This window comes from Diabrotica undecimpunctata, chromosome 2 (assembly GCF_040954645.1).
Source record: "Diabrotica undecimpunctata isolate CICGRU chromosome 2, icDiaUnde3, whole genome shotgun sequence".
In the NCBI taxonomy this organism is placed as follows: domain Eukaryota; kingdom Metazoa; phylum Arthropoda; class Insecta; order Coleoptera; family Chrysomelidae; genus Diabrotica; species Diabrotica undecimpunctata.
Genome location: NC_092804.1, coordinates 5,413,800 through 5,432,301, shown reverse-complemented (window position 1 = coordinate 5,432,301; position 18,502 = coordinate 5,413,800). Strand labels below are relative to the sequence as shown.

Below are 18,502 nucleotides of genomic sequence, written 5' to 3'. Positions count from 1 at the left end.
AAACAATAAGTGGAGTGATTGTAGATGGAATTGATTGGATCACATGTCGCATGATGACGGGCAAAATCACTAGTTATTAATAAAATTGATATTAAAATATTAAGAATACTTACTAAAATTTTATAAAATTAGTCCAGAGTTTGACAAACTTGTGAACAGCGAGCTGATCTGCTTCTGAAAATTTACTAAAATCATAGCTGCTTGCATCTGTCCAAAAATATAGAGTATCTTCACCATGCATAACAGCATCGGCATCTAAATTATAAAGAAATAATATTAGAAAATATTTTAACACGTTTATTTCACAATGCCAACGATGAAAAATCCAGTAAGAATATTTATATTCTGCTTTATTTAAACTAGCTGTATATTATAAAACAATGATGAATTTATCAAGATCGAGAAAAATATTTTCAACAGAAATATTCCTCAAGGATGTATGAATCTTAATTCTGTTCCATTACACAAACGGTATTAAAAGCTGCATTATAAAGACATTGTGATGCAAATTATTAAGTTGACAAAATATTTCCTACTGCAATCTTTGGTCAACAAAGCTATTGAAGAATCTTAACAAAGAATTAATAGTTTTGCAAAGGTTTTAGCAAAGTGACTCTCTAGCTTATTAATTCATTAACGGCCAAGCAATAAAAAACAATAATTTTTTTATTGAACCTAATTAAAAATGCCTCAACTAAGATATGTTTATAATTTTTTAACAAAAAAATTAACAATAACATCTAAAAAATTAAGGATGCGTTTACGTACCCTTAACCAATACTCTTATACATAAAACATAATTATTATGTTGTATGAAATGAGTCAAAGCATTCTGGATGGAGATGAATTTTACATTTTTCGCATAAATATATACTAAGTACGAATTTTGCATAACCTACATTTCTTTCGTGCGCTTGTATCGTGCCTTCTAATCAAATGACCAATACTGTCAAATCTTACATAGCCAGCCAAACTATCTTTGGAGGGACATCTACAACCCGAGTGAGTAGCCAGTTCTGTGTTCACTATTTTAGCACAAAGTTCAAATTTCATAAGTGATACTGCTAGACATAATCAAAATTGTAATTGTGACATTTTACTGTCGTTTGCAATATTGTAAATCTTCCAGCTATTTACTATCAATAAGATTTGTAAATAGAGGCCACCACCATATTTTCCCTCTTATTCTGATTCGGTAATTAACAATGCCATTATCGTGCAAATCCACACCACACATAAACATATTGTATTCGGCTACTACATTAGGCTGAGATACTAGAATATTTGTGTGTATTTCCGACTGTATCGTTCCGTTTGAATAAGAGGTAGTAATATGCAGGTATTTGTTATTACTGTAACAGCAGAATTATCATTCCATCTCACGAGTAAAACCTTAGAAACAGTATCAAATGCAGACTCGAATGTTTCCGTGCCGTCTATTTGAACGTTATGCTATTATGTAATGCACATTTTGCAGTGCAGTATGATAGTACTTGTGTGGCAAAAAAGCGTAGATCCTGCAGTATGGCAAAAAAAGCATAAGAAGAAAAGAAATTGTCGAAAAAGACTCGATGCTCTTGGGGTTTGTCAACTGCAGAAAGTAACTCTAAAACTACCTTCGTTCGCAAACTATTACCTGAATCAAAATTATTATATTGTATTTCTTCATATTCTATGAATTTATATAAACAACCTGTATGTAAACAAAGACACCATAATTTCAATCCAACTCTTACAGACTTTCCCCAAATAAACAACTTGCATGAATGACGTCCAAAATATGGTACCATTTTCTCGTCAACTGAAAGGTTATGTTCGAATATATACCAAATTGTAAAAATTTTATATTCATTATATGAAAGATAGAAGTAAGTTTATGAAATTTATCATCTTTGTCTAATTGAGTATTATCAGACAAATGAATATTTTGTTTGATTTATCGAAATTTATTTCTAGACATAGATTCCTTCATAATGGCTACTTCTTTATCTTCATCTTTCGAGCAATAAATCTCACATTGTGGCAAAGTCTGATAACCCGATAATATGCAGATAGCGATAAAGAGTTTCAATTCAGCTTCATTCATATCGAATTTGTGATGATTGTTTTGTGCTGCATAAGTATTTGAAAAATGTATAATTTGGCTTGTGACTTCATCATCGAAAAATAATGAAAATATTTCGTTGGGCGATTTTCCTCCATGGTTGGATTTGATGTTCTCTAATAAACGATTGTTATTACTCTCAGGATTAGTTGAGAATGCTGGAGTGGTGTTTGTTTCCCATTTTGGTAAAATCTTCAATTTATTTTGATTAGGTTTTCGCATTTTATTGCGAATTTTACTAAGCGGGTTATCAACTTCTTCAGAATAACTTGTTGCCGGTAGGTAAATTTCATATATCTTCCAGCAATTTCTGCATCAATATTATTTTCTTGAATGAGGTTATCATCTAGGTCTTCGTCATCAGTAATTTCATCGACATTAGGAAGGATATATGTAACTTCTACTTCATCAACTTTCTCTGTATCTGAATCTTCTTCAAGACATGTAATTCATTCCTTAGTAGTCAAAGGTCGTGTTTGATTATACATTTCTGTGCAGTCAAAGGTCCGAATGGTCGCTTCTGGCTCTGGCCCAACGACATTCCAGAAGTACTTGGTTGACTTATATTGACTGTGATGTGATAAATAAAACCGAATTTCAGGCTAGATAGATAATTTTGAAATAAAAAAAGTCACCTTTAGATCACTTTGAATTTCCCCTTATGGGAATATTTTTAGTTCTTATTTATATAATATAAATCACCTCACAGTTACGAACATATATTACACGTGCTTATAACTGCAGCACAGATGTAACTGACAAACTAGCCTACGGTTGATGTCGCGATGGCCATCAATCGTCACTGATGCCGTTATGCGCCAAGGGTGCATCGTTGGGTCAAAAAGACGATAAAAAATTATTGTCTTCATGATGTTGTCAAACATCCTTATTTTAATGTTAAATAAGTATCGTAAACATTTTAAAGTGAAAAGCTGTAACTAGTATAATATTGGTAAATTTTCTTTTAATCTCAATACTGTACTTAGAATAATGCTTTACCTGGTGGCAAAGATGGTCGCATCGTCGATCTTCCTCCTAATTCTCCTATGTAGGCAAATCGGTACAAGTAGTTCGTGACATAGGGTGATGCTAATTCAACTTGTTTGATTATTCCATTGATACAAAATTTGTCACTGAGAACCTTAAAAAGATATTGATACATTAATAACTTTAATTTTCAGCAGCTGAAGATAAAAAACGTGTTTTTAAAAAGTGAAGTATATGCTGTATTGATTTATAATTGTTATAATAGTATATTAAATAATAACAAAAAATTTAAACAATTGATTTGAATTATAAAAAATAAAAAAAAATATGAATTAATTAAACGTATTGTGCCAAAAAAATTCAGAGTAAGAAAGACCCCAGCAGAAGACAGATATCTACCTAAAAAATTTGAAAACTTGGAAACTACCTAGTAGTTTTCAGAAATATTTAGAGTAGTAACAAATAAAATAATCATTTTCAAGATTTAGTAGTCTTGCCGTGCTACATTTAGTAACTCGAATATACTTAAAGTATCTCTCAGTACACAGCACACATAAGATGTGCGCTTTCTTTTGTGGTATAGGTTATTCCACGAATATACGACTGTTTTGGATTACTTTGACAACGAATATTTTACTGTGCAAGTAGAAGTATGAAAGTAAATTGGTCTATAATCATTATTCCAAAAAAGGATCTACTAGTATGACATCTAAACTAAAATTATTTCAGTTAATACATGTTCAGATAGACGCAAAATTTATTGTGAAATTTAATCCGAAAATAACAAAAAATTTTACACAAACGCTACTATAAATAAATATAATGACAGACATTTGGGTAAGCTTTCTGTGAAATGTAAACACCAAAGAGACATGCCGGGTTTCTTTGATATTACACTATTTTATTACTTTATTAGGTACTACAACTGTAATAAAAAGAAAATATACTATTTGCCTTATCTGAGATTTGCCGACGACACCGTTCTGATCGCAGAAACACTTGAAGAGCTACAGACATTGGTGAATAAGATAGCAGACTGCAGCGAAGAATATGGACTATCTTTGAACATAAAGAAAACTAAATTTATGGTAATTTCGAAATCAACACAAAATGTCCAAAATTTATATTTACACAATGAAATTATCGATCGAGTTAGCAAATACAAATATTTAGGCACTTTTATAAATGAAGACAACGATAGCTCAGCAGAAATCAAAATAAGAATAGAAAAAGCCAGATCCATATTCACTAAAATAAAGAGAGTGTTCTGCGGAAGAGATTTGAGCCTTGAAATGAAACTTCGCCTGATGAGATGTTACGTACTTTCTGTGCTGTTCTACGGAATGGAGTCATGGACGTTGAAAAAGATTGATACCAAAAAATTAGAGGCATTTGAACTGTGGATGTATCGCAGAATCCTGAGAATATCATGGACCGAGAGAGTCACAAATGTCGAGGTCTTGAGAAGAATGAATAAAGAAAAGGAAGTCATATTTACGATCAAAAAACGAGAACTGCAATACTTGGGACACATTACAAGAGGCGAAAGATATGAACTGCTTCGAATAATTATGCAAGGGAAAATAGCAGGAAAAAGGTCCATAGGAAGAAGGCGAAACTCCTGGCTAAAGAATCTACGGGAATGGTATAGCTGTAGCAGCAACGAATTGTTTCGGTCAGCAGTTTCGAAAATACGTATAGCCCTGATGATCGCCAACCTTCGGAACGAAGATGGCACTTAAAGAAGATACTATTTTTAATATAAATGAAAAGAAATTGGCAGAACGATGGTTCAGAAACCAGAAAAAGGATTTAATATTTCACTTTGTTATATTTAAATATTTGTTTGCTTTGAGAGGATGTACTCTTAAAAGTTTCGAAAGTAACGGGTATAACATACCGGCTATTAATAGTTAAAGTAACAAGTCGTTACAGATATTAAAAAGTAACGAAAATTTATATACAGTTTCATATATCGCCGATTGATTATGGCTGTGAATCTGATCGTTGATGATAGTTTTAGGAGATTAGGAGAATAAGAGAATAAGTAAGTTTTTTTGTTTTTTTTTAATACTAATTGAATATTCGACTAAATAAATTACACTATTTGATTACTTAAGTATCGTTACACTTCGTTTAAATAACTTAATTAAAAAACCAACTTGTTTACAATACTAAACTCAATGATAGTAATTATGTACTTCAAAATCTGAATTACTGTTCTATAAACTATTAACTCTATATTTATATCATAACTTCATATTTAAATCTAAGGTTTATATTTGTCATAACAGTATTTTAAAAATGGGGAGAATTTACTATTGTACAATTCAGCACATTGGACCATTTAAATCGATACCTTAAAGCGAATTTAAAACAGTCGTATATTCGTGGAATGGAGTATACTACTCTATCACTATGTGTAAATTGTAGATTTTAGACTTCCAATCTAATAGAAGGCCAGATCCTCTTTTTCAAAGATGAACTAGAGGACAATTAATTTATGTTGCTATTTTAATAATGCATGTTTTACTAAATTAAACTGGGCGATATTGGTAGCCAATTACAAATATATATATCCAGAGCATCCGTTATCTCATAATTACGATACTGTATTTATTAAATATCAACATTGGTAACATAACCAAAAAAATCAAATGCCTCACACTGCGATGACTATTAAGCATCATATAATATTATGAATATTAAGCATGATATCCCATATCCTTAAAACTTTTCTCAGAATTATTCATACACGAATTTACAAAAAGTGTGAATTTCAGATGAGTGACACTCAATTCGTATTCGGAAATGGACTGGGAATACGAGAAGCTCTTTTTGCCTTAAATTTGTAAAACACAACGATGCAGAGATTATCGAAAAGCATTTGACTTCGTTAATCATCAAAAGATGATCGAAATTCTGAAAACAACTGGAATTGACGAACAAGACTTGCGAATTATCCCAGAACTATATTGGTACCAAACGGCAACAATTGAAATAGAGCACACAACATTCGAAGATATAAGAATCCGACTAAGAGTGTGACAAGGTTGCGCCTTATCACCGCTATTATGAAATCTGTATTCGGAATTTATATTCAGAAAAGCATTATATGAAGTTCGAGGTGGAATCAACATTAACGGAACCAGCATATACAACAACAGGTACGCTGATGATACTCTCCTAATGTTCGCGAAATAATCGGTGTAAAATAATAAAATATAAATATCCTAAATATTTCAAAAACTAAAATTCTAGTATTTTCGAAGATACCTACCAACAAACTTATATTTGTACACTAAGGGACAAATAATAGAACATGTAACTTTCATAAAATATTTGGGAGCAAATCCCAACAGCCAGTTTAATCCAAAAAAAGAAATCCTATCAAGAATCGAACAAGCGAGGAAAACACTTATGAACATGAAAACATTTTTTATAAGATCAGTCCTTAGTCTAAAGCTCAGAATTCGAATGATTAGATTTTACATTTTCTGTGTTCTGCTGTAAGGCTGTGAAAGTTGGACAATGAACTCTGAAACAGAAAAAAGAATAGGTGCCTTTGCAATGTATACAGGGTGAGTCATGAGGAACTTTACATACTTCCACCATATGTAGAGTCCCTCAGGGAGCATATCATGTGGCCACTAAAAAATGTCAACACCTCTTTTTTATTAATTAACAGGGTGATTTGTGTAATTGACCATTTATTTCATTTTACTGTAGTGTTTATACGGCTCATTTGGTTTTTTTTAATTTTTGCATGATACAGTACACTACTATCAAGCATTCGACTGGTATTAGCTAAACTAAAAAATTCCAGGACTGGCTTTGGAAAAATTAATTTAGGGATTCGTATTAAATATTACACCCTGTATATATTTTTTTTAAAATGCAATAAGTGATTTTCAAACTACATAAATAGTCAATGAAAACAACATATGCGACAATGTTGTCGCACTTTTATTAAATTTTTAGTGAACGATCAAATCTTACCAAAAATAGAAAAACCATAATGAAGTATCAAATTATAAGGTAATTAATTTAAACAAATGTTATAAATTTCAAACATTTTAATTGAAATGATAAACTGAGTCACTGCACAACAAAAAACAGTAACTACTAACAATAACGAAGAACAATTAAAAAAAAAACTAAAAATATGTACATAGTTATGATAAACCCATAAATTAGAACTGGAAAAGATACAATAATGGTAACAAAATAAAAATAATTCAAAATAGATTTTTGAAATGGAACCCTGATTTGAAATGGTACACATTTTTGTTGCCGAATTGTTAATTGACGTATTGAATTACGGATACTTTGGGGATCGTTTCTAATAGTATTACAACAATGTATAATTCTATCAATTAATTGTTGTCGGTTATTAATATTCACTGCGTAAACTAGTTGCTTCAATCGTCCCCAAATATGGTAATCAACGGGATTGAAATCAGGGGATCTTGAAGGCCACGAAATAGGACCTGCACGTCCTATCCACCTGTTGCCATAAACATTATTGAAATTTTATCTCACTGCCAGTAAAAAGTGTGGGGGTGCCCCATCATGCTGAAAAAAGTGAGGACCTACTAATTGGTTATTTATGACACCAATCCACACGTTAACCGAAAACCTTAACTGAGAACGACGTTCTTGAATAGCATGGGGATTTTTTTCTGTCCACACATGTGAATTTCGTGAATTATTTATCCCATCTCTGGTAAATTGGGCTTCATCTGTAAATAGTGTCCTGTATAGCGTTGGTCGATTATTGTTAATCCATCTACAAAATTCCAACCTATCGATCTCATCTCCAGCATGTAGTAGCTGAACCATTTGAATGGGATATGGGTATAGATTATTTTTTTGTAAGACTCTACTTACTTTTGATTGAGTAACATTGAGTTCTCGACTTACTTCTCTAGTGCTTATTGTAGGGTTCATAGTAACGGCGTCCATAATGTCATCTTCTTGCGCTTCATCTACATGTCGCGTTGTTGTTCCACTAGGAAAAGTGCCATTTTCTCGCAAATAATTAAAAACTGACCCAAATCTTGGATGACTGGAAGTTCGACGATTAGGAAATCTCCTGCGATATTCTCTACTACCATTCCCATTACAGAATCCATAAACAAATATTATGTCTGCATATTCTGTGGTCGAAAACTGATGTGGCATTTTGAACGAAAGTAACAAAAGCTCTACCAAAACTAACACAATGTACTTAACGTAGATATGACAGAAGAAATATGTATTCTTGTAAACATAAATACAAATTGATAATGACAATAATGACAATGGGTATAAAATATCAAGAAACGTTAAACGGTCAACGCCAACCTTCATTTTAAACTTTTTTAGATTTATTTTTATTTAGTACAGTTGATGCAATGTATTATTATTTGACATAAAATTTTAATCATTTACAATCAATAAAAACTAACACATACAAGAGGTTTGACTTTTTAATCAATTTAATTTATTATTTATCGAAAATAATGCCCCAATACGATCTATGAGTAAAAATTTAAAATTGAAAAACAATTGATTCTATCATAGAGATAATACAAAGTGACAGTAAAGATGTTAATTTTCTACGTATTAGATCATGTTGTAGGAACTCATTTTAAATAAAATTTTTGAAATTTATAACATTTGTTTAAATTAATACCTTATAATTTGATACTTCATTATGGTTGTTCTATTTTTGGTAAGATTTGATCGTTCACTAAAAATTTAATAAAAGTGCGACAACATTGTCGCATATGTCGTTTTCATTGGCTATTTATGTAGTTCGAAAATCACTTATTGCATTTTAAAAAAAAAATATACAGGGTGTAATATTTAATACGAATCCCTAAATTAATTTTTCCAAAGCCAGTCCTGGAATTTTTTAGTTTAGCTAATACCAGTCGAATGCTTGATAGTAGTGTACTGTATCATGCAAAAATTAAAAAAATCAAATGAGCCGTATAAACACTACAGTAAAATGAAATAAATGGTCAATTACACAAATCACCCTGTTAATTAATAAAGAAGAGGAGTTGACATTTTTTAGTGGCCACATGATATGCTCTCTGAGGGACTCTACATATGGTAAAAGTATGTAAAGTTCCTCATGACTCACCCTGTATATACACACAGGTGATAAGATGGATACAAAAAGTTAGCGATGATCAGGTATTTCGGCGCGTGAGTAAAAAAAAAAGAATTACTTAGCGTAATCAAAGGGAGAAAAATACAATACATGGATCATGTGTTGAGAGGTAAAAGATATAAATTACTCCAAATCATATTGGAAGGTAAAATGCAGGGCAAAAGATCAATTGGAAGACGCCAGAACACGTGGCTGAAATACATGAGGAGCTGGTTTGACTGCTCATCCACAGAAATCTTTTGTGCGGCAATATCCAAAGCTACAATTGCAATTTGGATTGCCAACCTTCCAAAGAAGATGGCGCAATAGGAAGAAGAATTTATTAAATAGTTACACAGATGAGAATATTTCGTCTGATTAGCCTCAGCATACATCGCACATCTAAATGATTTAAGTGTGTTAAAGGAATTAGTGTTAAATTATTTAAAATTATATTTGATGATTCTCACCCTTATAAAACCGCCAAAATCTTCCACAAAACTAGTATTGTGTGTATATAATTGTTTTCTTAAAGTACCAGCAATTTGTCTATCTTCAGGAGACATATTTATTTTGCTATCAATTAGTTGGCTTGGATTGTCATCGAAAAATTTTAATATGTCTGTGATATTAAAAAAAGCTAAAAATAATAGTGTTCTGGTTTATAATATAATACCGTTTACTTAAAATATTACTATAAACTATTATTTTGAAAAATATGTACATAATAAAAATATCTAGATGAGAATAGACACTATTAAAATCAGGTAAGTTTTCTTACCAAAACCTGCTGCTTCTTCTGAAGTAAATCCAGATAGTACAGGCACGTTTTTATAATTTCCTGATAAAAATGCTTCAAAACCGTTATAGGAGAACGGTCCTTCTGATTCCTGAGATGTTCCTATTGTGAGGAACCCCTGTAACTAAAAGAATATACACATATTATATTATGTAGTTAGCTTCGATTACTTTTTTTGTCATATTGATAACACAGGTAAACAAGCGCAGATGAAATACCTATGGATAAATGTAGATTTAACTGTGTCTTGTAAAATTTCTTTACCTCCTATTTCTTTAACCATTCTCACAATACGTTTTTATATTTGGTACAATTAATTATCTTGTCTAATAAAGTAAAATTATACCATATGGTAAAAAATTTCAAGACCAAGATCAGACCATTCCACTGTCATGGATTGTTTCTTTACGAGATATTATGTGCTCATATGTGAAACAAACATTTTTATGTTAAATTCAGAGCCTTACCTTAAAAATATCGGTGGCTTCTGCGTTCTGAAGCACATTTAACAGCTCCTTGGTATCATTAGATTTAAATTCAGGATCCAAAGCTCTACCAAGTGACAAGGCTGTGTTGGTTTCATCATCCTGTACGAGCAAACCAGTAAGTATACTTGCACTTTGCATTATTGCAGCATGAAACAGTTCTAAAAATAATATAAATAAAAAAAATGAAAAAGACAGCAAAGATTTGATTTCACGCACAAAGCGTCTATGTATCTGTTGATACGTATTTCGACTTAATAAGTCTCATCAGAACAGTTATTCATAGGCGTTCTCAACGTGAAAAATAAATCTTTTCTGTCTTTAAGAAGCAACAATAAAATGGCTTCGTTATGGACGATAAGTAAAACAATTACCAGCAAATTAAAAATTTGGATCAAATTAAAGTAAAACAAGATAAGATAAATAGTATGAGTCAAATACGATTTTAAATTACTGTTACTATTTCACTAGACTATTTTTAACTAATAAAACGTCATAGCGACGCCACGTTTCCTACTGACAAAGATCCTTCCTGCCCGTGATTTCTCAGCGACAAAATTATGATAGATCCAACACAAAGGCGTCTGGTAATTCTATTGTTGTCAGTTTAACAAAGGTCATTTAAGTGTAATCAATTTTGGACAAATGAATCCAGAAAAAAAATCAAGATTTGGATGCTAGTCAGGTGAAGAAATCAAAAATTTCGTCTCGAAAAATGTCTCATTGACCACGCAGAGGTCCAGAAGCTCTTTTTGGACCCAATTTTCGGTTTACGCTTAAAAGGTGTACTACCATATCGGAACAAGCAAGAAATGTCTAGGATTATTCCTTTATCATGAAAAAAGATAATGGCGAAGACTATAAAGAGTCGTCTCTAAAGTCAATGTGGAATACTACAGCAAAAATGGTACAAGAAAAATATTTTACGGAGTACGGCATAAAAATTGATCCTTTCACAGATATATATTTCAAATGTAAAAGTTTGGCCAGAGATACCAAGCAGAGGTAGCTTTAAAGTATTTAAGAAAAAAGAATTCCCAGTTCAAAAGCAATATCCACCGAAGAACTAATAAAAATCATTCAAAGCTACGACGAGGAACCCCCCGATAAAGCACAAAAAAAGGTTTTTCACCTTTGCTCATTGAACTTACTTGGAAAGGCAATGAGTCCATAAACTGCAAGATTCACTTATTCCAGAATGAATTTATAGGCCGAACTGAATACAACAGCATTTTTTTCAAAACAAATCAAGGCGGTTTGAAAAGTTTGGCAAGCAATACATGGCTGGTAAGAAATTCATCAAACGAAAATTTATACCAGGTTAGATTATTTTTGAAATTAATTGAAAAAAGAGGACCAAAGATTTTATCAGACAGACGCTTTCTTACCGTTCACCCCAACTGGAAGGATGGATCTTGGTTTACAAACTGTCCACTTGGGATCAATACCGTATCTAAATGGACAAAAATGTCAGCTGAAAAAATTGGAATAGACACAAAAAAATATAAAATAACAAACCATTCTGATCGATCTTTAGCTGTGTCAGCGTGGTGTCAGCCTTGTTCAAGCAAGGTATTTCTTAACAGGAGTTAATTAAATTAACAGGTCACTCAAATGCAAGCTCTCTAAAACCATATCGGCAGTTGATCGAACATCTCAGAACAACAAATGAAGCTGGACTTTCGAGTTCCCAAATGCTAGAGGTCAATAGTACACAAAATCATGCTTTGGTCGAAAAAAAAATGGGCAAACTACTATAGCTTATAATAATTGTAGGTACATTTAATATTGTTTACAAATAAAGTAAGAATATGTTTCGTTGATATGTTGCATTAATTTTCTCGTGAAATAGTCTTGTCGAATATCGATCGAGAGAAAATTATTTGCCGGCAAATTTTTATTCTGGTTTTATTAAAGTTTGTTGACTATTAAAGGAAAAAGATATCGGTAGTGATCGTTTCCCAAGTTAATATGCTCTTTTTTTTAACTTGGTTGCACCGTACTGAAGACGACCAATAGTCAGAAATACGTATATACGGTTGCCTCCCATCTTATACAAATATTTTATAAAATTTTTATCTTTGTTGCGATCTATGCCGATATCTTTTAACTTTATTTTATATAAATATATATATCGGGCGGTTTGAACAAAGAAATATCGAAGAATTTGCGCCTGTGACATAAATAAACAATAAAATAATTTATTATCGACGGCGGCGACCTAAAAAAGAACGAAAGAGATTATTTGGGTTTTAAATTGAAGGATACGAACTAAGAAACATTGAAAAAATTCTTCGTTATTATAATGCATATATAAGGGGATTTCAATTAACACATATACGAGGGGACTTCAAAATAAAATGCTACACTTGGACTTCACTTCTGCTGTTATTTCATTGTTTCACCAGTTTGTACACTTTTTGCTTCTCTTATTTCTTGTTATTCCGCATGCTTGTTTACTACCGTTTAGGAGTGTTTCTTTCAGCATTTGCCAATTTTGGTTTAAGTCACAGTCATGTTCAGCGTGCTCTGTTAGGTAGTTGTTAACGTAGTCTTCAAACTTGTTTGCTGTCTCCTTGTCCGCTAGCTTATGTGACCGGATTACTTCTATAGTGGGTGTATCATGAGCTTTACTTGTTTTCTTGGTCTCTTTCGTTATTGATTCTTGTAGCACTCCCAAGCTGGTCCTGGCTACAACTAGATAGTGGTCACTATATATTTCAGCTCCTTGTTCTACTCTTACGTTTTTAATGTATTGCCTCGATGATCTATTTACTAACATAATCTATGATGGATCTTTCGCCTCTACTTTTGACTTCTCTTGTATATTTATGTACACCTTTGTGTTTAAAAAATGTGTTCATTATTATTAAGTTATTTTCTCTGCATATATCAATAATACGTTCCCCATTGTCATTTTTTATTTCTTCTCCATATGGTCCTAATACATCTTGGGTATGTTCATCTCTTACACCCACTCGACCATTTAGATCCCCTGGTACTATAGTATTGCCTTCTAAACTGTCTATTATTTCTGAGGCCTTATCCCAGAATAGGTCTTTGCTAGCTGCCCTTTCGTCATCATTTATTGCATACATAACGATGATATTGACTAGTTTGTGTTCTGCAGTCTTATCTTTAGAATTCTTCCGAAAATGCATTCCCAATCTTAAATATTCTTTATTAGGTTACTATGTATCAGGCAGCCTAACCCTTCTTTTGCCCTTTCGCCAATTGACACTTCACTGGTGATGAGGAAGTGACCATTTTCTAAAAACTGTATGTTTTTTCCCTTCTTTTTGGTCTTTGTTATACCCAGTAAAACTATTTGATTTTTCTCAAATTCTTCAGCAAGTTCGACTTCCTTGCCATTGAGACCTCTGACATTCCATGTTGCTAATGTCCACCCTTTGGGCTTTAACACTGCTCCGTTATGTTGGAACGTGTCATTAAGCTCTTTCTTGTTTAATGTGGGTTTTACATAGTTACTGTTTATATTCTCGCTCGTTGATGACTGCATTTTTATGGGTTTACCCTTTCTTCTCTCTTTACTACCTATTCTATAACTACTCATACCCATTGGCATTACCTGGTTTGTCATAGTATTTCCGGCATATTTGTTTACTAGTTCCTTGTCCCCATTTTGACTAGTTTGTTCTCTTGGTTGTCCCATTTCCAGCCGACCTTGTTGATCCATATTTTATTTTCACCAAGTCTTACATCCTTTCCTGTCTCCTTTTCTTCTTGCGCAAGTTTTCTAATTGTTCTCTGAATTTTTCTCTCTTTATTCGTAGTATTATCATTGATGTATACATTTCCTTCTTTACCATGTCTTAGTTTAGACTTATTTTTCATAACCTTTGACTTCTCTTCATGTCCTGCTAATTCAATCAGACAGGTTTTCTCTACTAGTTTGTGTGCATTTTTAATTTTAACATCTTCAAATTGTGTTTAATGAAGTTGCTCATTCCCTCTTTTAAGACGCTTTGACCGTATGTTTCAATTGCTCGTCCAGTCATGACTACATTGTTTTTTCTTCTTTGTTTTTCCATGAATTTAATAGTTTCCTTAACTTCATTTAACTCTTTTTTGATTTCCATATTTTACTTCTTCAGATCTTCTTCAGATTTTCTTCTCTTAAAGTCTGGTTAAACAAGACCCTTGAAAAAGTTGAATGCAAAGTACGAATCCAGGGGAAACTCTCTGAATCTTTTAAAACAAATAACGGGCTACGTCAGGGAGACCCACTCTCCTGTATACTATTCAATCTAGCTCTGGAAAAAGTAATACGTACGTCACAAATCAGAAACCGCAGAATTTGCACGGCTAATAGACGCTATTTTGGGCTTAATCTCCTTTTTAAATCTACAGTTATATCAATAAATACAAAAGTAAAACTCTACAAAACAATAATACGCCCAGTCCTAACATATGGTTCAGAAACCTGGACTTTAACAAAAAGCAATGAAAGCATGTTAGGATGTTTCGAAAGAAAAATACTAAGGCGCATCTATGGAGCGGTAAATGAAAACGGTGTCTGGAGAAGACGATACAACTTCGAACTCTATAGGATGTACCAGGAACCAGATATCGTAAAACACATAAAGATAGGACGTCTGAGGTGGGTAGGCTATGTAATGCGGATGGAGCAAACTGACCCAGCTAGAAAAACGCTCCTTGATAGACCTATTGGTCAAAGAAGATTCCTAGATAACATCGATGAAGACATGAGAAATATGGAAATACGTGCTTGGCGGAGGAAGGCGATGGATAGGGACGACTGGAGAAAAATTCTTGGGGAGGCTAGGAACCACACAGGGTTGTAAAGCCAAAATGATGATGATAAAGTCTGATTATCAGCAATAAGTCTTTCTATTGCTTCATTACTTCTGTTCTAGGTTCTCTTTATTTCTTTAATGTCACTTGCCAGATTGTTTATCATGTCTATTAATTTATCCAGTTGTGTCTCATCATGGTTATCTGTTGTTTTGGGTAGAGTCTTGAAGAGTTTTCGACTCTTCGTTGACCTTTCTTCTTCGTTATCTGAACCCTCATCTCTTGTCCTCCTTTTTGTACCATCATCCGTTATTCCGTCGCTGTTCAGATATATTTTTTTTCCAGGTACCTGTTTATTTTCGGCGCCAAGCATTGTTTTTCACTTCAACGGTTCAGAGAAAACGATGCCTACCGTTTCACTGTGACACTGTTATTGATTTTATTCTGTACTCAGAAATTCTTGTCATTTTGGTAACGTTGCTTTAAAATCGGACAAGGATTAGATGTAATTACCGGTTCAATTGTTTATACTTCACTAATTATCAGTTAACCTTATTTATTTGTTTTTAATTCATTTAAATGTTTTTTCATGTTTTACGGCTAATCCTTATTACTGTCATTAACGTATTATTTTAATATTAAATTATTAATTAAATTATTAAATTATTTTTCGAATTTTCTCTCGAATTTTTGGGATTTTTGGGTTATATTAGGATAAATAACAAAGTATTTTACCAATTACTACCACCACAATTCCACTCCTTTTTCAATATTAACTAAATAAATTAAATTAAATTAAACTGCAAATTAATATCTACCTTTGTACTTTAGTCCTACAGTCTTTTTGCACTTATCTAAAAGTCTCATTACTTACGTTTGCCGTTTTCCCATGGCCCTATAAGATGATAATCAACAGACAATGATCCTGAACTCTCACCAGCTATAGTCACATGATCAGGATCGCCACCAAATAAATGAATATTTTTCTGTACCCATTGCATAGCCCACCTTTGGTCTTTAAGTCCAATATTCAGAGGAATAACTCCATCGTTAGTTCCAACAAAGCCTAGAAACAGTATTTAACTATAATAAGTACCGTACATGTAAACCATTACTATTTACCAAAAGCTCCTAGTCTATAATTGAAGGTTACAACAACAATGCCAGAGTCCATTACATATTTTGGTCCGAAGTACTCAATTGTACCGGCTTCATAAACAAATGCTCCTCCATGGATCCATAGCAAAACAGGAAGGAGGTTATTACTGCCAGGTTTCTGTAAAATATTTTTCTAGTTAATGTTTACTTTAAGAACTGAGTTTAACAAAACATTTAAACAAAAATTAGCAAATACTCCATTCCTCAGTTAATAGTTAACGAAAGTATACGAGAAAAAAAATTGGTATAACAATTCCCATAACAATTCATCACAATTTCCAGTCCCCAGAAACCCAAACTTTAATCACTTTTTTAAGCTCAACACTGAATTCATAGTAAAAACTACTTTTACACACCACAATCCAGGTAATGACCCAATCATGAATCCCCTCACTAACAGGGAAACAACAATATTAAACAACAGATGCAGGAGAATTTAAATACCGAAATATCAAAAATCCTTAAAAATAACAATGAACCGCTGGAAAAGTGGAGTGAAATTAAAGAAGAGATTAGGACTTCAAGCACTAAGTTTTTACTACCTGACAAGAGATTAAAGAAAGACTGGATGACTGCAGAAATCCTTGACATGATGGAAGAGAGACGGATATATAAAACTAAAGATACTGCCAAATACCTCGAAACCCATAGACGAATTAGAGCTGAGATAAGAAAAACTAAAGAGAAATGGTTCTCGAAGAGATGCTAAGAAATCAAAAAGTGCGAAAAGGTATACGACTATCACAATATGCATAAGAAGATAAAGGAACTCACAACAAAGAAAAGCTACAATATTTTATCGAAAGGGCTATGCGATGATAATGGAAATCTACAACTAGACCCCGACAAAATAGTTAGAATCTGGGAGACTTATGTGGAACAACTGTTTAATGATGACCGTCCTAGTGGGTATACACTGAGCAATGATGATACTGGCCCTTCTATTCTAAAATCAGAAGTGGAGAATGCTATAAAGGGTCTTAAAAATAACAAAAGACCAGGCAATGATAACGTATACGGGGAAGTATTGAAAATGCTGTGCGAAACAAACAGTCAATTTCTAGACTCACTCGTCAGACTCTTTAACAATATTTATAACAGCGGGGTGTTTCCTGAAGACTGGCTAGAGTCAACTTTTGTTGCCATACCGAAAAAACCAAAAGTAAAGTCTTGTAATCAACATCGGATGATAAGTCTAATTAACTACATTTCGAAGGCATACACCAAGGTTATTTACAACAGAATAAGCAAAAAATGCGAGGATAACATTGGAGATTCGCAGTTTGGGTTTCGTAATTCTCTTGGGACAAGAGAAGCACTTTTTAGTCTACAGGTACTCATCCAGCGCTGCAGAGATATGAACAAAAACGTGTACATATGCTTTATAGACTACGCAAAAGCATTCGATAACGTAAAGCACGAAAAACTAATTGAAAAAATTGAGATAAAGAAAGGTACGACAGGGCTGTATCTTGTCTCCTATTGTCTTTAATATATACTCAGAAGAAGTATTTAAGACAGCGCTGGAGGAAAGCACAGAAGGCATAAAGATAAATGGAGAAATAATTAATAACATAAGGTATGCTGATGACACTGTAATTCTAGCAAGTAGCATGGAGGAACTGAGTTGCCCAATGAGCAAGATACACAAAACAAGTGCACAATACGGACTCAGACTAAATATCACAAAAACCAAATGGATGTTAGTAAGCAAAACCCAACAACCACCACAGCAACTGATATTAGACAATGAAAGAATTGAACACGTGGATTCGTACATCTACTTGGGAACAACAGTTAACTCAAATTGGGATCAAGCGAAGGAAATACGTATAAGAGTAGAAAAGGCAAGAGCATCGTTCACTAGCATGAAGCAAATTTTCACCTCTAAAAGCCTCACCCTACCTCTCAAAATTCGACTTCTGAAATGTTACGTATTCCTGGTTTTGTTATATGGAATGGAGGATGGACAATGACCGCAACATTGATGAAAAAAGTAGAGGCCTTCGAAATGTGGGCTTACCGACGTATATTACGTATATCCTGGACTG

At 32.9% G+C, this 18,502-nt stretch overlaps 2 protein-coding genes across 2 annotated transcripts in view; one reads left to right on the top strand and one right to left on the bottom strand.

The window, feature by feature from the left end:
• The window catches only part of LOC140433150 (uncharacterized), a 1,089,409-nt gene that overhangs the window by 947,222 nt on the left and 123,685 nt on the right, over positions 1 to 18,502 (top strand). The gene's annotated exons all lie outside the window — the stretch shown is intronic.
• LOC140434123 (juvenile hormone esterase-like) overlaps positions 1 to 18,502 on the bottom strand; it is a 31,128-nt gene that overhangs the window by 3,885 nt on the left and 8,741 nt on the right. Inside the window, exons 3-9 of the mRNA XM_072522163.1 lie at positions 16,416 to 16,569; positions 16,168 to 16,359; positions 10,500 to 10,678; positions 10,015 to 10,156; positions 9,704 to 9,873; positions 3,104 to 3,245; positions 114 to 255 (exon numbers count right to left, since the gene is read on the bottom strand). Coding sequence (XP_072378264.1) covers positions 114 to 255; positions 3,104 to 3,245; positions 9,704 to 9,873; positions 10,015 to 10,156; positions 10,500 to 10,678; positions 16,168 to 16,359; positions 16,416 to 16,569 — 1,121 coding nt within the window. The remainder of the gene's footprint in view (positions 1 to 113; positions 256 to 3,103; positions 3,246 to 9,703; positions 9,874 to 10,014; positions 10,157 to 10,499; positions 10,679 to 16,167; positions 16,360 to 16,415; positions 16,570 to 18,502) is intronic.